Source organism: Podarcis filfolensis (assembly GCF_964270895.1).
Source record: "Podarcis filfolensis genome assembly, chromosome: 11".
Classification (NCBI taxonomy): Eukaryota; Metazoa; Chordata; class Lepidosauria; order Squamata; family Lacertidae; genus Podarcis; species Podarcis filfolensis.
In genome coordinates, this window is record NC_139613.1 from 31,812,768 (window position 1) to 31,837,009 (window position 24,242).

The 24,242-nt window shown below is 40.7% G+C and overlaps 1 protein-coding gene across 1 annotated transcript in view; it reads right to left on the minus strand.

Annotated features, from left to right (window-relative positions):
• EDIL3 (EGF like repeats and discoidin domains 3) overlaps positions 1 to 24,242 on the minus strand; it is a 226,636-nt gene that overhangs the window by 146,490 nt on the left and 55,904 nt on the right. The window contains exon 2 of the mRNA XM_083576965.1: positions 4,344 to 4,472. Within this exon, the coding sequence (XP_083433091.1) occupies positions 4,344 to 4,472 (129 nt within the window). The remainder of the gene's footprint in view (positions 1 to 4,343; positions 4,473 to 24,242) is intronic.

Sequence of the window (24,242 nt, forward strand, 5' to 3'; positions counted from 1 at the left end):
AGGTTTTGGGACCGTGGCTTCTATGTTTTTACTACGATGGTTGGTTTGTGCCTAGAGATGGGGGTGGTGGAGATTAGATTCATTTCACATTTATGAACCTGCCTAATTCAGACTTTCCTAAACAGGGACATCCTTTGGAGTTTGCACTTTTTCAGCTTTTTGTAATACAATTTGCCAGTGGAAATAAATAAATAAATAATTCTTATACACTACCTATTTGACTAGGTTGCCCCAGCCACTCTGGGCGGCTTCCAACAAAAATAACAGCAACAACAAGCACAAAAGTTTTCCAAAACACAGCTGCCTTCAGATGTCTACGAAAATTGAATACAGTGGTACCTCAGGTTAAGTACTTAATTCGTTCCGGAGGTCCGTACTTAACCTGTAACTGTTCTTAACCTGAAGCACCACTTTAGCTAATGAGGCCTCCTGCTGCTGCTGCGCCGCTGGAGCACGATTTCTGTTCTCATCCTGAAGTAAAGTTCTTAACCTGAAGCACTATTTCTGTTTTAGCAGAGTCTGTAACCTAAAGCGTATGTAACCTGAAGCATACGTAACCCGAGGTACCACTGTAGTTGTTTTAACTCTTTGACATGTTATGTACTAAGATGAAGTTGCAGTTCTCACTCAGGGCCACCAGTATGTAAATGAAGGATTGAAAACTGTCATTCCTGATTGGTTAGCTAGTTGCGAGTTGTTACTGTTTCAAGTTACTTAGTATAATAAAAAGCAGCCAGCTAGGCTGCAGTCAGTCTGATTCCAGGAGCAGTTCTAACTGCTGCAATAAAGAGTTGTGATCCAAAAGAGCTGTGTCCTTCGTCCATCTTTTCCACTGTTCGACATGACATATGCTGGGTGGGGATTCCACAGGGCATTTTTATGCACATTTAACTCTATTAAATGCATTTGGGGCTGCAGTGTGCTCTGTGTGGGGCTACGACTGAAGTAGACTTGGAAACTACAATTGATCCAGAATGTAACTGATAGACTGCAGAGTGGAAGCAGCCACCAGGAGCACATAACACCAGTCCTAAAAGATCTACATTGGCTTCCAGTACATTTCTGAGAACAGTTAAAAGTGTTGGTGTTAACCTTTAAAGTCCTTTTAGGCTTCAGCCCTGTAAACCTGAGAGTGGCTCTACCCTCATTGTTCAGCCCAGACACTGTCTGGAAAATAAGAGGTAGAATCAGGCTGGTGGTTGGATTGAGGCACACCCAATTGGTGTGTATGTGTGTGATGTTTGACTGGACCACTGAAGGGCCCCCAATTTATTTCCAGTACAAACAATGTTTTTCCTGCCCATCCCTAATTTTAAATGATTTATTGGCCATGTGCTTGTTTTGTACTGGATTATACTACTGATTATATTTTACTGCTACCCATCTGGACATTTTATGATGTAGAGACAGCATAGGCATGTTTTTTCACAATTAAATGAAAGACCACTCATTGTGCCAAATCTGGTTCCAAGGTTTGCTGCTTCCATTTCAGTTGCAAAATAATGGGGCTGAAGAATCTTTATTTGCATTATCAACTAGCCATAGCAATAAAATAAAATGTACTGAAGATAGAGATAAAAACTTAACTATACAAAATACATTTTGGAAGTTTGCATCACTAATCAAATAATAGATCATATTCTAATTGCCCCCGCTAAAAACCTTGCAGTTTTTGCTGACACCTTATCAAAATAATAGGGTTATTGGACACGGGTGGCGCTGTGGGTTAAACCACAGAGCCTAGGACTTGCCGAACAGAAGATCGGCGGTTCGAATCCCCACAATGGAGTGAGCTCCCGTTGCTCGGTCCCTGCTCCTGCCAACCTAGCAGTTCGAAAGCACATCAAAGTGCAAGTAGATAAATAGGTACCGCTCCGGCGGGAAGGTAAACGGTGTTTCCGTGCGCTGCTCTGGTTCGCCAGAAGCGGCTTAGTCATGCTGGCCACATGACCCGGAAGCTGTATGCTGACTCCCTTGGCCAATAAAGCAAAATGAGCGCCGCAACCCCAGAGTCGGTCACGACTAGACCTAATGGTCAGGGGTCCCTTTACCTTTATAGTAGGGCATCTAAAATGATTATGCAGTTTTATTAACTGATATTTAACTGAATGTTTTATTGGTGGCCTGTGTTTTTACTGATTTACTCACTGTATTTTTGGTTTTAAATGTATCTTGCTGTATTTTGTGTAAACTGCTTAGTGCTTTTGCTTATGAAATAATATATAAATATTATTGGCTGGAGTGAAGATGATGGAAAGGTTGCGGTTCAGGGCTGGGCCTCCTACTTCACAAGCTGACCCTCCAACTAAACTAGTTGTGGTCATAAAAGATTACAGGTCAGAAAACGCTGCAAGGGATTTTAGAAACAATAACTTGACTGAAATAGAAGGGCCAGGAAAGTGTGAAGGACAAGGTCATGACTAGGCCAGAGAATAAAAGGTGAGGTTTTTAAGCAAAAGGAAGCTATAAATAAGGCAAGCAGCAGAAGGCTCCGAAACTGTACTGTTTACTCACTGACTCTTGCTGAAGAATGAAAGGATGCCAACAATCATCCTGACAGCTGACACTGGCAAGTTGGCGGGTGCTACTGAAATGTGCTCATTTTGCTTTTATATTAGATCATAATCACTTTCATTGGCAAAATAAGCTCCTGTCATCGGCTCATTGTAGTGGGCTGGTACCTTGCATCTTGTATGTAAACTGTGAGGTTTCTGAGAGGCCTATCTTTGTTTGTTTAAAGTTGGATGGGTTTTTCAGTAGCAAGCTCAACAGGACTCCCTCCTTTCTGCCCCTCCACCCATCCCAACAGAAGATAATCCACCGGACTGCGGTAGCCATTCAGTCACACATACATTGAAAGAGGAAGAGGAAGAACTTAGAACAGGAACAATAAGGAGAGGTGAAGGTAAAGAACTTGAATATCCATTTATGTAAGGACATGTTTACACATAGGCTTGAGTCAAGTTCTTTACAAAGGCGATTCCCTATTTGTGCTATCCAAGAATTAGGGAAAATAAGTCACATATCATATAGTATAATTTTATAAGAGGTAGTCAATGTGGTCTCCTCCAAATGCTGATGGCCTCCAACCCACATTAGCCAGTCAGCAAGGTAATGGTCAGGTGTGATAGGAGTAACAGTCAAAAATAATCTGGAGGGCACTATTCTGGCTACCCCTGTCATGCTGCATATTACACATATGCCTTCTATGAGAAACACATTCACTATGCACTGATTCTGCTACGGGGGGGGGGGCATAATGCAATGGGAATTTCTCTGTGGGTTTCCTCTAGCCTGTTGAACTTTCATTACTACAGATGATTCATGAAAGGGAAGGCAAGAGGTTTGACTTATGAATCCCAGGCTGACTTTGCAAGTCTTTCCCCTCCTATTAGCTGAGAGACTTTACCTGAAAAGCACTGAAATATTATGAACAGCATGGAACTGTCTTTGCCAAGTTCAACCAAACTTCAAAGCTTTCATTTCCCTTGGCCTCTATTTCTCTCCTACTCTGACTGGGTTGCAATGCTTCATTTGCCTCACAAACCAACTGCATTAGTTTTGTTATTCCATAAAAGCTTCTTTCCACTCACTGGACATAGATAGGAAGTGGCTTTAAAATGATTCCAGTAATGTGATGCCGCCTGCGGCCTCCTGATAACTGCTATGCAGTCCACAAAATCATCTGACATCTTTGAAATGCTAATACTCTACCTGTACTTTGTTTAACCCATTCTTATTTCTGAGCTGCTATCTCTGCTATCAAACTGTTCATTTGGGTCTATTGGTCTGGCATCAACTATTTCTAAAGGCCTCTTTGCACGCTATGACACATACATAGAGTGCCATAGAAATAGTCTCCATAGTTTCTCTATGCTGTGGGTATAAATTGTAGCAAACCTTGCCAGGTCTGTTTCCTGCATGATCCTGAGATTCTCAATATAAGCAATGGTGATTTCTGGTAGTCATGATCACAGAAATCCAACATGCAATATGTGTGATTTGCATGGCCAGCCATGCAATATATTATATCCCTAGGGCAGAGGAGCTATCACACAAAGATTATTTTATTCTTTTTCCAGACGGCTATACTGAGTAATTGTAGATAAGTCATAATACCAAGTGAATGAGGTAATTAGTATCACATCTCCATCCACCAGAATAGATTCTTACAAATGTGTAAGAAGATGAGTCCAGTGTTGAAAGACTAAGACCCAGACATTAGTAGTGAACAAAAGAATGGCCTGAGTACTGCAAAAATGCATGTGACACATTTAAAGATTGAGAAATGAACTGGACACTCCAGAAATTATTGCTTTTTTTTTTGTTTCGTTTGCACTTACCAACCTCCACAACACTAGAACAGTTGGGATCTGTGAAGCCATCAGGACACTCGCAAGAGTAGAAATTGTCATCCAATCCAGACAAGCAGATGCCTCCATTTTCGCAGGGGTTGGAGTCGCATATATCCCCTGTGAATCAAAGAAAGGATTTCTCACAATCTTTTGAATATATAGTTTTCAAAATCATGATGAATGCTGCTGAAAATATAGTTTATTGATAGTTAAGAGCAGATACAGTATTCCCTAGCAACAAATTATCTAATGAACTATTAAATGTTCTACAGTATTCTCTTGATCGGTTTCTGTTAGGACTTTTACGGGAACAACCTTCATAAAAAGTGACGCTCCCTTCAATTATCATGGCATAAAGAGTTGTATTCTTGTGGAAACAATTTTAAAGGAGTGGAAGCAAATGGGTGTGTTTTCATCTCTGCAACATTAACCAATAACCAGTTATTGGAAACTAGTGCTAAAACTTAGAATCCTCTCAAGCCTTGTCTGTTCTGGTGACCTCAGATTATGCAGGACATTAGGTCTTATCAGCTCTAGCCAGTGTGGCCAATAACCAGGAGTAACTGCATTTGTAGAGAAAAGCACATGGAGGCACCTGGTTTAGGATAAGAACAGGTAGAAGATTGTTTTTCAATAACAAGAGACAACATGATCCAAGGAATCCATAGATTCCCAAAGCAATAGAAATATGGATTCCCAAAGAAAGTTTGTGCAACAACAAAGCATCATAATAGCATTTTATGCAGACCTAAAGCAAAAAAAAAAAAAAAAAAAAAAAAAGGAGATACCCAGATGCACTGTTCTAAATATGTGTTTGTGGATGGGGTTGAGGGAAGGAAATCCTGATATTATTTCTGTGAGCTTCCTTCCAAATGTGTTTGGGATACTTTTTAGCAAAGAATAGCAATCTCCTTTGGATTTTTCTACAACTTAACAACCATCCCCTCCCAAGACCTTCCCCAATACCTATACACCATTAGGATGGATTCCCACTTTCTTTGTGTACTTAAATAATGTGTTCCCGAATAAAATTCACATACACCTTGCCAGATATAAAGGATGTGTGTGTGTGTGTGAACATTTCAAGGGCACTCCCCTTAAAGACACACAAATATTGCAATGCCTAGTCTTTTTTAATTCTACAATTTCATGCTCTTCAGAGTTGTATTATTGTACCTTAGAATTATAGAGTTGGATCTAGAGGCACCTCCTGCCAGAGGACGCTCCTTTGACTCCAACTCCTTTGGGAAGAGTTGTCCCTTTATGCTTTAGCTACAATGTTCATTCATTCATTCATTCATTAAATTTGTATACTTCCCTAAATACATAGATTTCAGGGTCATTCACAACATAAAAATACAAGCTAAAAACACAAACTACCTCACTCCTCCCAATAGTTCCTTTATCTAATTTGCATATTTGCATATTTGAATTCATTTTCTGATTGTTGATAAAAGAGCAAAACAGGAGCAAATATATAAAAATACAAGTATAAAAACAAGTATAAAAACACATACAAGTATAATTTCCCCTGGTTTTTAAGTTCTGCATGTTATCATGTATTGGTATTATATTCCACCCTCCTCCTGTAGAAGCCCAGGGCATCTAACAATAATCACACAAATAAAACTGTGTAAAATAATAAAGCCAATATGCAATAAAATACAGTAAATAATGAAAATATAGTGCAGAAGCAGCAATAAATGGCTCAAAAAACTATATTTCAATGTCTAGTTTTTAACTTCAAGAAAACCAGGGAGGAGAACACAATCAGATCTCTAGTGGGAAGGAATTCCATAATTGATTTGCCACCGCTCGGAAGATTATTATAGGCAAATATCTGGAAAATTCTGATTTTAGTATGTCAATTGTTGGCCTACTGACCATTACAATTAATTAATTATTAATTTTATACACCACCCTTCACTTGAACATCACAGGGCAGTTTACAACATAAACTTTACAATTTATGATGAACTTATTTGTTGGGAGGTTGCCAAACTGCTCTGAATCATCCAGCCCAATAGAAGCACACACACCTTTCACTGAAAGGACTCCAAGTTAAATCTGACTTCTGATTTTAAATTTCTCAGGTGAAAAGGCTAGAAAGGTAGCTGATGAAATCTTAGAGCAGCCTTTCCTGGTGCTCCCTAGCTATGTTCTGGTTTACAGCCCCCATCACCTTCAGCCAGCACAGCAGATTAATAGCCTTGCAGAACCAGTGGCCTGACATGCCACCAAGCAGCCCCTACAATGCTGAATATTCTCCAGTTTGTGTCATATGGAAGTGCTGGAATGGAAAAAAAATATGTCTACTCAGTGATCAGTACCTCAAAAATTGGAACACTTAGATGACTCCCTTCTCTGTGGAAGTTCTACCCAAACTGAACACTTGCTATATGGCATAGAAAATGCAGAGTGACTTTCCTGTTAATTTTTTTACAACTATAGAGCTTTCTTCTTCTGAAAGCCCCCACCCCAAAAAAATTCAAGCCAAAGGTTTTAGTGTGTGAAAAATTCTGCTACTTGTGATAAAGCAGAGCCTGATGACTGATATTTAAATAAGTATTTTTATTTTTTGGAGTGGGGGGTTGAGAAACTCAAATTGATGCACCTGTCATCCTCACTGGCGGGATTTTTAAATAACTTAATTTTGCTTTGCAAAGAAAACTTTGTGTCCTGAATATGACATACAATTTTGGCAGGATCTCGGTAAAAGCATTTAAAATTGGACAGCTGTCATGCAGAGCTTCATATTACCAGGAAAGCATCTATCTGAATAGCATCACTTTGACTTCACGCGAGTTTGATTAAGCACTTTGATGTCAGATGTCACTCTGATTTTAAATTGCATGTCGAGTTGCAAATTTCAAATGTGCTTCTCTATCCTACTTTCATAGTCTTGTTTTATAATATCAAAAATGTTTGAGACTAGCTCATGCATTTTACCAGCTGAATTCCCTTTCTTTGTGCATGCATGTGTCTAATTTGCTATTTTAAAAATTCACTTCCTCTTATTAGGAATAGAGTTTCTTACCTACTTAAGTGCTGAGAGGTCCAGAATTATGTAATTTCCTCTGGATGAGAAAGCACCAGAGGCTTATGATGTAATATGTTTTATTTACAAACATACACAAGCAAAGCACAGTAAAAGCAAAATTACTCCCACAGGAAGCAGCAAAATGGTTGATTCCCAAAGCACTAGTGTGGATTCCTACAGCCTCCAAGGCAGGCTGCTTCCTATCTGGCTATACTTATAGTTATCAGCCTCTCTCTTTCTCTGTCCAGACTCAAATCCCCAATTGCTTTATTTTCTCCAAAGATAAAAACTGCAGCTCATTGTCCTAAAATTTCACCCCTGAATTCACTCCCATTGTGGAAATATCAGCTAAACTGGTGCTCTGCCAAAAAACAACAACCCACCATTTCCCATCAATTAATGAGAAACTGCATCCAAATCCTACCCACCAAATCCTAAGTACCTTGAGAAGGAGGTAGAAAAATGGAAGCCTATTTCACACTGAAAGACAACTTAAACTGGAGGGCAGGTTTCAGCATAGCACTAAGACAAACAAATCTGACTATTAGCAAGCAGTCAGCTTAACAAAGGATAGTTACTCAGCAAACAGCAGTGACATCACAGTCAGGAGGCTGGCTCTGTTGCATTATCCCCTGTTTAGGGAAGTTGTTAATGTTTGATATTTTATTGTGCTTTTAATTCTTTTGGGAGCCACCCAGAGTGGCTGGGGAGGCCCAGCCAGATGGGTGGGGTATAAACCTTCTTCTTCTTCTTCTTCTTCTTCTTCTTCTTCTTCTTCTTCTTCTTCTTCTTCTTCTTCTTCTGCATACAATTACTGACTGACACTTGCATGCATGAAATGGTTATCCTGAGTCCTGAGCTCAAGTTACCAGAGTGGGTGTGGCCTAGCATGCTCTCAGCAGCCTCTGCTCCCCACCCTCTCAGTCTCTTTTTTGCTCTTCGTACTTCCTGGAGCAAGTGAAGAAGGAGCCATGTGGCTTGGCTCCCAACTCAGCAAATGCTGCAAGTGAACTGAAATCTCTCTAAAAGATTTCATAATCTACTTCTTTGCTAACCCAAAGATTGCATGATCCTTTCGTAAATGAGTGATGAATTCCATTTCCCCCCTAAAATTAACAATAAGAAGCAGATTAAGATGAAATCCTAACCCCATTTACCTGGAGTAAGCATTGTTGAAGTCAATGTGATTTACTTCTGAGTAGCCATAGTTAGGATTGTAGTTTTAGTGCATATGGGCTGCCTTTGGCAACAAACAGCAAAGCAAAAAGGCACCTATATATACACACACATCAATGACTTTCTAACACCTTAACAGCTCCTCTATTATGCAGAAACAAATACCTTGTGATATTCACTTCCCTGTGTGTTCTTTTTCAAAGTAAATCAAGCAGCTAACAACCCATCAGTTAGCCATCTCCCTGGAGGGTTCCAAACCTCTAGTGAGCTTCTTGATAACAGTGTTATGAAATATCAAAGTGAAATGTCAAAAAATGACATTAATTACTTATAATCTGTGGACTTAAAAAAGAAAAACCTTCTGTGAACAAATGTGGATTGCATTTGCTTCAAGGAATTCCGTTCCTGAACACTGAGCAATTACACAAAATTTCCATATCTGAGCTTACAGCAGAATTCTCTGACATCTCTACTCTTGCACCAGGGATCCCGGAGTCAGGAGGTTTGCAGCCTATGCTCTCAGAGTACATACCCTCGTTACATCCAGCACTGAACCCCTCCACAACAGAGACCTGCATCTCCTGCACATGGAGAGAATTGTCAGAAAGGAGGAGATATGCTAGGTTCCAAACTTGAGGTCTGCCCATAGAAAGCCTTCTACTTCTCAAGGAAGGTTCAGAGTTTGGGAGTACATAGGAGGCATAAAAGTAGGGCCAAGTTGCTCACCATTGTGCCCTTGGAGCTTTTTGACAGTATCGGGAAAATATAGTGATGCAAAGCATTTGTTTATTTCTACTCTATTAAAAGTGCAGGAGCCCAGTTTCCCCTTTCACCTGGCCAACCAAGTATAGTATGCTTATTCAAAGCATTACAGACATTAACAAAAGAAAGTGGTAATGCTAACATGCACAAAACAGCACTGTCACAGGATCAGGTACACATTTGTTTCCTTGATGACTGCATGTGTTGCTCCAATCAGATTACTTCTCTTTAAATATCTAGGCTCTCTTCCTGCCACACACTGCATGCATCTTGGTGTACTGTACCCACAAACCTCTTTTAACAACACAATCTCCAGCATGTCTGCTCAAAAGTAAAATCCTGCTGAGTTCAATGGTGCTTACTCTCAGGTAAGTGGGTATATAGGATTGCAGGCTATATTTGCCCACAGTTATGCAGAGGGGCCAAGTTCCTCCTCTGCCCAGGTTCAAACTCCAGATTGAAAGCTTTCTCCAAGTCTCAGAAACTTTGCCTGTAATCAGGAGGTAAATTATGCAGGAGCATCGATGTTGTTCAATTCAGGATGACTGCCAGTTCTGCAAAGTGTCCTTTACTTGCCTTGCCGTTCCTGGATTAGTTCCTAGCCCAATCTTAATCATGCCCTGGACCAAACTGTAGTTCCAAAGCCTTGCTGCCAGACCACCAGTGCTAACCCATTCAAGCCTGCTGCCAGTAAATCTCATTCCCCTTTCTCTCGTCTCCCAATAATTTGTACGTATGTATGATTACAAACAGATGCAGCCAGTTTCCCCACTCTCCATAGCTTACGGGCTCCTGGATTGTAGGGGCCTGATTTCCCCACTCTAAGTTTTGCATAGGGAATAACTGGAGGACTTTTTAAAAAGTCTATAAGGGCCTTCCTTCCTTCCCTGTAGTTTCACACTACACTTGGTCCTGTCTTTTTGGCTGTAGGCTACATTTCTCCTTGCTTCACCTCTTGCAGTTTCCTTTCCCTGTGACTTTTCTAATTCATGGGGCTGTTTCCTCCACCTTTTCGTTTCATCACTGCTGACAGGCTTTTGGATAGACAAGTCCTCTTGAGCCTCAGTCCCTGGCTGCAATACTCCACAGTTCAAGCTTGCCGGCTACTCACTGACTACATGGGTGGGGGCATGAAGCGGGTCTCCGCAGTTGGGCCTCGGAGTGAACTTCAACACCTTTTAGCTGCTGTTCAAACATGACACTAATCCCATGACATTCCATTTCCATTCTCCCCTTCAAGGTTGCTGTGATTTCTTCTGCCAGTCATTGTTGCAATGCTCTGATTTCTTTTTTCAGGAATGCTGTTCATACACCAGCTCCCATTTCCCTCCAAAGAAAAAATATATCACACTGTCCTCCTTAAGCATTGTGATTTACAGTAGGTGGCAAGAAGACCACTGGTAAGACTACAGGGTTGAGTTTCCCCTACATAAGAAGGTACAGGAGACTTATGTCATTTTGTACACGTCTGTTTGATTTACAAGTATACAAGCAAAGCTAATAGAAGCCTGCATTAAGCACCGTAACCTCTACTCCTGCTTCAGGTTTCCCAAATCAGCAGCATAAAACTTTGCAGTTCCGCAGCCTAATCTCAGCCCAACTGGACTCAGTGTATTTGTCTCCAAACTACAACAGCATTCTCTCGCTTCCTCGCCCCCCTCCGCCTTTGCAAAGCACTGGTCTCAAACCTGATTCCTGCAGGTAAATTGCTCATTTAGTAAAACATCTCCCCTCATTAGCTTCCATTGAGGAAACATCAACTGATCATCCCTATTAGCAAGCAATCTAGCAACTACATCACCATCAATATAAACACTAACTACTCATGCATATTATTTTACAAGAAAATAAATGTTTGTTATCTATCACCTATTACACCCACCTATCCATATGTAATTACACCACTGTGCACTAACAGGTAACCAGTATAATAAATACAATAATTTGCATGCTAACAGGACACTTGTAGCACATTTTAAAAGCACAGTTAATACATGTTTGGCACAATATACCAAGCACTGTAATCTCAATTAATTTCAGCAGATCTTGAATCTAGATGGTGGCAATTGATTACTGTTGCATCCAGTGTTCCTAATCAAGAGATTGTGGTGTGCAGCATGCAATGTGGTGGTGCCATTTTGACAAGACTAACAACCGGCTGAGGAAGAGAAGAAAACAAATGGTGGTGCTGTCACACAGAAGACCACAAGATCAGATTCCCTTGCCAGAGAACTGGGTTTGTTGACCACAGGAAAGAATAATCAGGAGAGAGGGGCAGAGCAGAAGTTGTACAGAGGATGTAGTCATTTCTGACTTCTCCCTGCCATCCCATTTCTCTGTGGGTCTTTTGCATGCAGCCATCCTCTTCTCATTCCCCACTCCTGCCCTGCATGTGCTGTCCTTCAAAACATAAGGCTGCTTTCTTGCTGAGTTTGTGCTTTGAAGTTGAGAGCGAGTGGGTTGGAAATCAGAGTTCACAGAGGAAGGTGGTATTCTGGTTCTTTGCTGCATGCTAAGATGGGCATGAGCCCCCTACCCCACTTCATTCAGCACCTGGTTTTGTCCAGTTTTCTTGCTTCCTTCACCTTCTCCCCAACCTTCTTTTTTCTCCCCGGAACTCCTGTCCAGTTTTTGCTCTTGGAGTTTCTTCAGGAACATGCTCTGTCCCTCTGGGCCACCTTCCAGGAAGTGCAGCCAGCTCAGAGGCTGCAAGCAGTGGCACAAAGCTTTTCCCCTCCATCCTGGGGGAGAAAACCCTGCCTGCCAGTGTGCAGCCAGCTGAGATTAAAGAGCTTTGCACTGCTTCAAGTAGTGCCTTAGGCTTTCCTCCCACTTTTTTTTACAGAAATAATAATAATTTCACTAGAGCCAGATGACACTCAAGTCCAAAGAGCCCAAAGCAGGCTGGATTACACCAGGCACCCGATGACATTTGGCAATGGACCAGATTCCCCATGTCAGCTTTACAAAGTTGCAAAGTTTCATCAATTACATTTTTCTAAAACTTGTAAGTACTGTAGTGTAGCAGGAGGTGCCGTCTCAGAGAGAGCAGTCCCCTCTCTGACACATGCCTCTATAATCCAAAAAAGTAAGTTTATGCTACTCAAAGCAATTAACCAATCAACCAAAGTTCATCTGATGAATCAGCAAATATTGCATTCAGTTGGGTAACCTCTCTTAAACCGTTAACATGAGTCTGATTGTATCCAGAAACATGACATGTAGGCCAAAATATTTTTGTTTGCATGGTACACTCAGACCTTAGATTTCTATGCGTAAAATTATGTATATGTCATTTGTATCTAATGTTTCTAAGGAGTGCCATGAGATGCATGTTCATCTAGCTTAATGAGTGCCTGCTATAATGTAGGGCTTTTTAAAATAATAAATAAATTATTAATCAGGTCTGCCTGGCTCTGCAGAGGAGTGTTACGAAGCGCTGTTGGTGGAGGGCAAACAGATTGCAGACATCCAAGCACCACCAGCCTCCTACAGCACAAAGATTCAGAAAGCCACGTCTGCTGTTTTAATTTTAGAGCCATGATTTCAGCACTAAGATTGCCTGCATTGAATCTGTCTCCTTTCCAAATGAACAGGAAGAAGGGGGGAACTCTGCCAGGTGTTAGGGAAGTAGGTCATTTTGAAAATTGGCACACGTGCGCCTGCTTCGTGTTTGTTCTGTGTCCTATCCTGCCAATTAAGCATCTGAGGGAGCTGCATGTTGGTTCAAGCAGAGAACCAATGACCTGCCTTTCCATATCTGAAAGCATCTGCTTTTCTGCTCTTCCCTGGCACTCTTTGCGTACGTTTCATGCTGTTCACAGTGTTCTTTGGGGAGAAAAGGTGGCTAGAGGTCAACCTTAGAGAGATCAATTTGATATGTCTTTGGGGGGGGGGAGATGTTGTGGACCCAATTATTACCAGCGTAAGTGGAAGATGCTCAGGGAATTCTGTTCCCAGCAATGTTAATAATTAATTTGGCAAAAGAAAATACTGCTTGTGCAAACCCATATGGAAAATCTGATTAAAATTAAATAGGAATCTTGGGCATAAGATAATGTTCCTGAGTTCATGTTGTTCAATTACACAGTCAATCTGTGTCAGGAGCCAAGCAGTCTTGGTGGGTTTGAGGATGAATGAGCACCAGATTTCTGTTTCTGGAAACCTTGTCTCATTTTATGCTGGGATTACATTACACACAGCTATTTGAATTATTTCTGGCTAGGATGTTTGAAAGTGTCAGAAACTGGCACTAAAGAGTTTTAGCAAGCCGCCTAACTTACCATCTATAATTTGACCAATGGACTACGTGGTATGTACCATCAGGATTTCTGCTACTGGGCCTTTTGTCAATACTATACTCTTCATACTGTGGAGACCATACTGTGCTTTCCGACTTGTGGTGCTGTTGGCTTCAGGCCCAGAATGTTCAGGGGCTCAGGCTTAAAATGTCACTTTTGCCACCTGGCAAACAGAAAGCACTGACCTTCATTACACTGCCTGCATTCACATGCAACATGAAGCCACAATTGCATTTTACGAGCCAAGGCAGGCAAGAGCTGCGTGCAGGTACAGTCACTTTGTGCCTCCCTTTGCATGAGTTGCTGAACAAGCTAGGATTCAGAATTTATAGCTTCCCATACCATGAAAACCCAGAAACTGTAGGTAATGGCTTCAAAACATGACAATAAGAGCACTTCCAGGCTGTCAGTATTTTTGGCTGGGATTCAATCACTTGTCAGTAAATTGCAGTTGACTGGGAGGTCTTGTGCAACAAACCTGCTTCTCCAAAAGATCTGACTTTTTGCAATAAGGCAAGTGATGTGAAAATTCATTGGAAATTGTGTGATAGTACTTGCTTTGACACAGTATCATCTCGCCTTCCCATTAACAAATCAGAATGAATGTCATTAAAAAGCCAACATTGTGCAACCTCCCTGCAAACAAATCAGGAAGAGTGTTCAATAAACAGGTCAACTGATAGAACCCTAAGCCAACTTTAAAGCATGGTTTCATATCTTGGCATGATTTAAAGTCACTGGGTTGTTCACATATAATGGGAGGCTATGGTTGGAGGCTGAATCCTTGCTTGTATTGCTGCTCATAATAAGGAAGGAAGCAGCTGTAAAGGGACTGAGTGATAATGATGCATGTCTATCCCGTCTTAACCAGGATTTCTAGCTTAGCCCTGTGTGCAGGCACAGCTATTGTGAGGGAACACATGGCAAGCACAAAAGGCCTTATTGCGCTTTCAGTATAATTAGTTTTGTATCTAGTCCCATCATTTTAATTATTAAAAATAAATTATTAAAAACAAAATTAAAATTAAATTATTAAAATTAAATTATTAAAACTAACCCAGAATGAGGCAGCTAGACTGGTGACTGGGAGTGGCTGCTGGGACCATATAACACTGGTTCTAAAGGATTTTCATTGACTCCCAGTGCATTTGTGAGCACAATTCAAAGTGTTGGTGTGGACCTTTAAAGCCCTAAATAGCCTCTGCCCAGTGTACCTGAAGGAGTGTCTCCTTCCCCATCATTTAGCCTGGACAGTGGGGTCCTCCTCCTAGGGTCTTCTGCTGGTTCCCTCACTGCAAGAAGCAAAGTTACAGGGAACCAGGTAGAGGGCCTTCTCGGTAGTGGCGCCCTCCCTGTGGAACACCCTCACTTCAGATACAGAGGAAATAAAGAACTACATCACTTTTAGAAGACATCTGAAGGCAGCCCTGCATCAGGAAATTTTTATTGTTTGATGTTTTATTATGTTTCAAGATATGCTGAAAGCCGCCCAGAGTGGCTGGGCTGGGGAAACCCATCCAGATGGGTGGGGTATAAATAATAAAATTATTATTAAAGGTAGAATTGGAAAACTGGTCAGTATTACCCAACAGGAATTAAAGCTTCTTATCCCTACAAACGATTTCAGTTTTCAGTGTGCAAATAACATCACACTATTTTGAGAAAACAAAATTGACATATCTTTGTTAGGTTTTTGTTCCATTTTCCATGCTTTGCTTGCTGCTGCTCAGTTGCTTTCAGAAGCATCTTTCCTACTTTAAACATTATTGTAACTGACACAGTTTTTCCTCCCCAAAAAAACATTAAAAAATGAAAGTTCAAATTCTGTCCTATATAAGTAGCTAACATTACAGAGATCCTGAAATATGAATGATCCATAACCCTTAAGAGGAAGAATGTAATAACTAGCTTTCAAGTCCATAGCCACTCTCTGCCTCCCAAAAAACTACAGCAGAGTGAGAGAATTATTGTGGCTGCTAAAATTCCAATTCCCCCTGCACAAATAGACTACTCCAGCTCAGAAGGTATTGTGCAAAAATCCTACAAACTGTTGCTCTCCAAAACTGTGACTCTATTCCCCCACCCTTTCCTACCAACAATGCTTTGCTGTGTCAGGCACAGAGCCAATTAAACACTGCAGCAATGCCACTTTTCTGGGCTCACTAAGCATCTTACAGCAAATTCTTATGCACATTTACTGGGAAGTCTCACTGTGTTCCATGGGGCTTGCTTCTAGGTAAGTGTACATAGGATTTCAGCCTACAAAAACTGAACTCTCTCTCCTTCTCCAACCTTCATCTCAAAAGCATGTTTAAATATTCTATTCTATAATAATAATACTTTCCCATAACAGTCAATGCATCTGATTATATTTGGTTAGCATTTTGTACTCCTATCTAGATTGCATGCAGGTCATGTGTCCCTACAGCTCAACATTTATTATACTATTGATGGATAGGTTGCAAACTTTTTCAGACAACTAGGTGGCAATGATTATTTGGTGGGTGGGTAAAGGTAAAGGGACCCCTGACCATTAGGTCCAGTCGTGACCGACTCTGGGGTTGCGGCGCTCATCTCGCTTTACTGGCTGAGGGAGCCGGCATTCAGCTTCCAGGTCATGTGGCCAGCATGACTAAGCCACTTCTGGCAAACCAGAGCAGCACACGGAAACGCTGTTTACCTTCCCGCCGAAGTGGTACCTATTTATCTACTTGCACTCTGATGTGCTTTCGAACTGCTAGGTTGGCAGGAGCAGGGGCTGAGCAACGGGAGCTCACCCCATCGCAGGGATGCGAACCGCCGACCTTCTGATCGGCAAATCCTAGGCTCTGTGGTTTAACCAACAATGCCACCCGCGTCCTGGTGGGTGGGTATGCCAGTGTAAGTATGCTAAGGATTATGTGAGCCTAGGGCTTTTAGATAACAACAACTGATACAGCCTATACAGATCACAAGATCAATCAATATGAGGGTATTTCCATGACTAAGCATAAATCTGGCCTGATGCATTAAAACTTATGAGCAACTGTTTTCTAGAATACCTGTCCAGATGATACAGCCAAGAAAACAACACATATTTTTATCAAGAAGGATGACTTATTAGACATGATAGCGTGTTCCGCTACATGTATAGACTAAATACCTATTGGCCATGTACTTCAGTATTGATATGTCCACATCCCATGGCAACATAATGAGGAAGGTCCTATGAATGTACCAGTGTAGGCAAAGGGATAAAGTCCACTTCCTTGCCATGCACTCAGTGAATTCTTTTCTTTGGTGGGAGGCATAGGGACACCCTTAGAATCTACCCAGAATTGTTCCAGAGCAGCTAACATAGTCCAGCAGTAAGCCAAACCATGGCTTACTGGGAGCATGCAAGTGTGTAGGATTTCAGAGAAGAACTTGCAGCTGCTTTACTCTCTCCCTTGGCCTTTTTGTTTCCACCTTGCATTGAGCTAAGCTTAGCATATCATCCAAACCTGATCTTCTGGCTCAGACTTTTCCTCACTAACCATGAGCTGTAACCAAGAAGAAAATAACCAGCATAGCTATGTTGACTGTTTTCTTCTTGCCAGCCATTCTCCTTGTCCTCAACTTGGCTATCAGTCACTGAGGTACATTATCACCAATACAAAATAGTAGATTGCAGCAGTGTAATGAATACAGGATGCCTGTTTCCACAAGAGCAAGAAGAGAAAAGGGGTGACACTGACGTTTTGCCTGTCAGGCACCAAGGACATCCAGCATTCATGATCACCATATAAAGGCTTTGATGCTAAATGAGGTGGTATTAAATGTGGCAAATGTCCATATTTGTGGCAGGTGATGGATATATGTATATCTGCTAACCACCACCACAACAACCACCATCCTCCTGCTGCTGTCCTTCCTCTAAGGAGTCCAGAGTGGTAGGAACATAGATTAATCCATAATGAGCTATTTTTATCCTCAAGAAACTTCCCTCCATTTCTGAAAAATTTCTCCATTCTCTAAGACAAAACTATGTAACTATAGACAACTGGCATTCTTAATAGGTTGACTATATTCTACTTTTACAAGCCTCTATTTGAAGGGCTGTCAACAGACACTCCACTATTTGAAATGATTTTATCTGAAAGGTTGTCCAAAAAAAAGCTAAGAAGGGAGAGGAAGGGCTTTGAAATTGCCCATCAAGAGTTAGCAAAGTAGACAGCAGATGGAGCAGGCATACAGATCACCTGGACAGTATTCTCCACTATGGTAATTTGTATTGTATTTCTACTTAATTTATAGTTGTTGTTGTTGTTGTTGGCATCCATCTGTCTCAAGAGACAATAGAGTGCAACTCTGAGGGTGCAGTTTACTTGTGAAGGGATGCTTTTTAATGTGTCATGTTTTATTATGTTTTTATATGTGTTGCAAGCTACCCAGAGTGGCTGGGGCTACTGAGATGGGTCTACCAGTGGCTGCAACCACCTTCCAAACAAACCCCCAGAGTTTCTTCCAAAGAGAAGGGGTGAGGATTACTTCACAGCCAGAGTGGAAAGTGAGCAGCTGAAGCACCCTGCAGAGTCGGAGAAGGGCTCAGATGAGTTCAGATACACAGGAATACCAAAGAAGGATGCCCAAATCACCAGAGTGAGCAGGTCTAATGATTTATTAAAGAACTACAGCGAAGGTGTGACAACTCCCTCCTTGCTCCTGCTCACAGGATTCCATGAGACAGACTTCACAGCAGAGCAATGGCTTCCCCACACCCAAGTAAAGACACACACAGCCTTCATAGGCCCAGGCAGGCTATGTCACATGGGAACACAGGTGGCTGGTATCCACCATTACCTCCCCCTCTAGTCATGTGAAACACACATGAACCCATCACTACAGCTAATGCCAATTAGTCAGGGATCATCATGACCATCAATATGCTGCAAGCAGGGCTTCCAAACCAGCTTGCCTTTTCAGGTCAACACAGCAGTCCTTCAGACCCCTGGAACTGCTCAGCAGAACAATATGAAACCCATGTCCCTGACTTCAGGAAATTTTTAATCGCAACACACATTGCACATTTTTATTCACAGCTAGTCTTCCAAAATGGCTAACGACTTACTTTTTTTAAAAAAATGTTCATACTCTAAGGGCCCTTTCAGGAATGAGCCCTGGTGTAATTGCTTAAACTACACCATGGACAATCTGGCCTTGGCTGTAATTCTGCTTGCACTTTCCAGAGAGTAAGCCCCATTAAACAACAGAATTTACTTCTGTCTAAACAAGCAGAAGGGATGCGGGTGGCGCTGTGGTTTAAACCACAGAGCCTAGGACTTGCCGATCAGAAGGTCGGTGGTTCAAATCCCCACAATGGAGTGAGCTCCCGTTGCTCGGTCCCTGCTCCTGCCAACCTAGCAGTTTGAAAGCACGTCAAAGTGCAAGCAGATAAATAGGTACCGCTTTGGCGGGAAGGTAAACGGTGTTTCCGTGCACTGCTCTGGTTCACCAGAAGCGGCTTAGTCATGCTGGCCACATGACCCAGAAGCTGTACACCGGCTCCCTTGGCCAATAAAGCGAGATGAGCGCCGCAACCCCAGAGTCGGTCACGACTGGACCTAATGGTCAGGGGTCCCTTAACCTTTACTAAACAAGCAGAGGATTGTGCTGTAAAGTTGTGATCCTAAACTCACATGAGCAGATTGGGACTTACTTCTGTGTAAACATACAAAGGAGGCACTGCATGAATTACACCTTATAGAATTATAATATAGGCTGTTACAGTCTTCCATCTCTGTATAGATTTTGTAATTAAAGTATGGTAATGCAATCCTTGGAGACATTTTTCTTCCACATTTCTGTTTGAACAAAACATCCTCGGTTGCCTTTCTATCACTAGAGTGTTTTTATAATCTTACTGCAAGTTTGCATTCTTGACATGGATTGATGGATTTTTACCATCATGATGTGCTGCATTATTTATGTAGAATGGCTGAATTGCATTTTTTTTCTAGATTGCCCTTTGCTGTCAGGCAAAGGGCGGCATTATAGTTCAAGGAAAAACTAATATAGTGATTTGGAGGAATTACAAAATTATAAAAAGTGTTTTTACAACAACAACAAAAACACCTTTGTGATTACTGAAGAACAAAGTTCAGTTATTTACCTTAATCCACAGTGAAGTTAGTTTGCAGTACCTGAATTTAACAATGAGTCCGTAAGTGACTGTGGAGGCCAATTTTGGATCCACACGTCCTTCCACAGTGGGGGCATTGGTTTCCACGCAGGAGTTGATCACGGTGTGGATTTGCCAAGCGTGCCTTTCTCTTAGCATGTTTCTCCCTTGCATCCTGAGTTTGAGTGTCTTCAAAGCCCATGACACCTTTGGTAAAGGCTGTTCTCCATTTGGAGCACTCGCAGGCCAGTGTTTCCCAGTTGTCAGTGTTTATACTACATTTTTTTAGATTTGCCTTGAGACAAGACAGTCTTTAAACCTCTTTTGTTGATCACCAGCATTATGCTTTCCATTTTTAAGTTCAGAATAGAGTAGTTGCTTTGGAAGACGATCATCAGGCGTCCGCACAACATGACCAGTCTAATGAAGTTGATGTTGAAGAATCATTGCTTCAACACTGGTGATCTTTGCTTCTTCCAGTACACAGATATTAGTTTGCCTGTCTTCCCAAGTGATGTGTAAAATTTTTCAGAGACACTGTTGATGGAATCTTTCAAGGAGTTGGAGATGGCATTTATAAGAGGTCCATGTTTCACAAGCATATACTGTAATAAGGTTGGTAGTACCATAACTTTGTAAACAAGCATTTTGGTTTCCCTGCAAATGTCCCGGTTCTCAAATATATGTGATTTCTCATTAAGATTACTGAATGTCTGATGACTCAGAATTTGGTATGTGAACTCCAGCGCTATAATATATATACATTTTCAACCATTCTATACATTGGTGAAGGCAACACACACACACACAATCATCTCATCTATTGCAAAGACCTGTTTTTTGCTGTCTGATGTTGAGAGATATATATCCTTTAGAACATCTAAATTTCTTGTTAAGGCTTTACAGATTTGGGCCAATAAACTTGAGGGGGAACAGGAAATGATTTATCCACTAGGGGTTAGGGAGTAGAAATGTAAACCATTATTAGTAGCAGTATTACTGCTATTATTATAATTATTATTATTTTATTTGTGTAACAACTGCTTGCTAAACACAATAAACCAAACTGACTTCAATCATTTTGGGCTGCATGGAGTTTTCAGGAAGCAGTTACTGTAACAAGCATGTGTTTCAATTTATTGAAACAATAGTTAAAGCTGTTGTAACTGTTACATAATAAAACCACAAACACTAGTTTTCTGCCAGGCTCCTCCACCTCGCACTAGTATATTTTAGAGGTACAATATTGGAGAAAAACCTGGAAATTGTAGTAGATTTAATAAAGGTAGCTAGAATGCTAATCTGTCAAAACTGGGAAAATCCTGAATTTCCTTCTGTAGATGCATGGCTTACTAAGGTGTGAGAAATGGCTTACACAGTTAAGCTGACAAACTTAATAAAAGTATGGGGGAAGCAGCCTCCCGGATGACAAATCTGCAGGAAAATGGAGCTTGTTTTTCATATACCATAATAAACCATGGTATGATTTACCATAAGAATTGATAGTGATAAACAACACAAATTTATGGAATTATAAACTACAAGAACTTATCAATTCATATGTATTATTAGGGCATATATATTAATGGATTGTGCAGGCAAATATAAGGCAAAACAAAACACCTCAAATTATGTGATGATATGAAAATTCATAGATGGTTCCTTCACACTCTGAAGTTAAACTACTTGATGTTACAGTCATCCAATATGAAACATGTATGTGTGAACCAGCTCAAAGTACCGTTTGTCTTTGGATAAACTGTGCTGGAAAAGCATCTGGAGATTACATGCATGTGAAATTGAATGCAGAGATTAGATCACCACAAAAATGGCACAAGAATTAGTCTTATAATTATAGCTCTTTGTATAACGCCTAATTTTCTTTCAGCTGTATCCTAATGGTGTTTACATCCTGCAACTGTGATGCTATATTGAAGGTTATATAAAATGTAATACACTTGGTTCTTTTATGGTAAAAGAAATCCCATCACCAGCAATGTCGGCACAAACTAGTTGCTCACATAAATGATCTTCAGAATGAAGCCTTTAAAAATGAAAGTCGATGCATCAAACCAAGTAGAATGTATAACAAATTAGGCTTCAATATTTCAAAATAAATGGGCCCTCAAGAGGCACAAATGTAAATTGAGAGGCATATTGTTGATTCAAAAGTGACATTTATTTTGTTCTGCACAATTTCACTGGCAGTAAGTCATATGGGCACTAGCGTTTTAAGAGAGCTTCACTAATTTGAGTATGCAAATTTAAATGAACTTTATCTCTCGTCTTAAGAAGAGTTATTGCACTCGTCTGAATATGCAGTTGGAAAAATTAAGAACAGATATTACATAATGCTGGAATTCAGTCTTAATTGCTAAAGCCCAAAATACCATATGCTCCCATCTTAACTCCTGGGTTGCTTGATGTGAGTCAGACTATTTGAAAAGGTTTGTTATCGCTCTGTCTTCTGCCTTTTGCCATTGCTTTAAGAAATAGTGTAGTTCACACCAATAACTAACAAAAAACAGTCATGAATGCTCTCTTCAAAATGTATTCCACTAAGGCATGCACAGATTTTCTTAAGCAGATGTGGTACAAGCACAGAAATGTATGGTACTTTTTGACATCTGAACATTGTTGCACCTTTGGTAAAAACGGAACCACTATAATCCGGTTTTATTATATCTGCAAATATTTGCCCCTAAGAAACATACAGCCATCACAGTTCCATTTCTTCCATGGCCAACCAAGATGCATTTCATGTTTATATCTGAACATGGGCTCAATATTAAATGAAGCAAAATATTGTCACAATAAAAATTGAATTCTCCAAACTGTATATAAATATTTCTTTTATTTATATAATTTATAACTTTTCCATTAGAAATAAATAATAATACTTTTTTGTTTCAATATGAGGCCGTTAAAAGACAGTTAAAAGACATTTTATTTATTACTTTTATTTATTACTTTTTTATCCACACTCCCTAAAGCTCAGGGCAGCTGATAATTATGTGAAGGAGCTTAAACTGGAATATATTGACTAGCCCAGTAAGCTTTATGGCTGAATGATGATTTGAACCCAGGACTTCTAGTTCTATTCGGACACTCCAACCACTAAATCACATTAATTAACCAACTGTCATAAAAAAGGATTATGTTCTGTCCCTTAATATTCACCCCCTCCCCAATTTGTGCCACAGTGGGATCTGTGCATATTTAAGGAACAAGAAACACCAGTGCACCATACAAGAGAGGAGGGTTAACCTCACCAGAAGCCCAACACACACTAACGAACAGTACATACAAGTGGGATCTGCAGCAAAATGTTGCAGTGTGGAATGCTTCTTCTAGCAACCAGCCAGCCGTGCCCTCTTCAAGGGCACTCCATTTCTCCACCACCCTGTCTTCTGCTTCTGCAACAGACACTCAGCTTTTTATGGCTACTGAGCATGCTCAGTCCTCAACTGGGCTGTTTTTGCCCAACCTTAGACTATTTTTCCTTGAAAAAATGTACTTGTGTAAATCTTGGGAGCTCCCCCAAATTTCCTGATACCTTTCTCTTGTGCGAGAACAATTGTGCTTTGGCTACAGAAGAACCGGCACTTAGTGATTTCATTCCCTGTCACAAAAACATTACCCAGAAGAATGAAATAACGCACTACTGGGGGGTGGGGGAGCCAGCAGCAGTACTACTATTATTTAAAAGGCGATGCCATTTTCATGGTAACCAAATATTGTCATTTCTCCCCTTGGATAATATTGAGGAAACACAGTAGTAGCAGTTTGACAACCAACTGTGACTCTGTTCAAAGCACTTTAATAGTTTTCTGACGCAGAGAGCAATTTGTAAACTGTCAAAGTTCAAATCTGTTTATCCACAATTGAAACGGTACCACAACTGAAGTAGAAGCAGGGCCATAAATCTTGCCAAAGACACACAGGGACACCAACTGATAAATATGAGAACAAATGAGCTTTGTAGTTCTTTTAACAAACAGACAAACAGTTGTTCAGGTTAATGGCTGGTTTGTTTCAAAATGCAAAACAGCCTGCAAGTCGGCTCGACAGTTGAAAAATTAATGTGGCAATGGCAGTTGGAAGGTAAGCTATTAGCAAATTACCCTTTGGGAACACCCCTTCCTTCCTGTGATTACAATTACTCCTTGGTAAAATATTGAAATCTGGACACCAGAAGCAGCAGAACACCAGTGCCATCTTTCAAAGGGTTATGCATTTCTCTCTGACGAGGTTTCAATAAATTGTGATGAATTACATTCAACCATTTTTTTCTTTTTGCTCCTTTGCAGATCTGAGATTAGAGAAAGAGAGTTCCATGACGATAAATGGCTCAGGTTCCCATTTCAGCAATACTCTAAGTCTTTTTCAGGGATTCATTGGGGTAAACAATGACCATGGGTTACACCAGTTGGTCCTCACCAGCTTCCACATATTTAAGGAAGATGGGT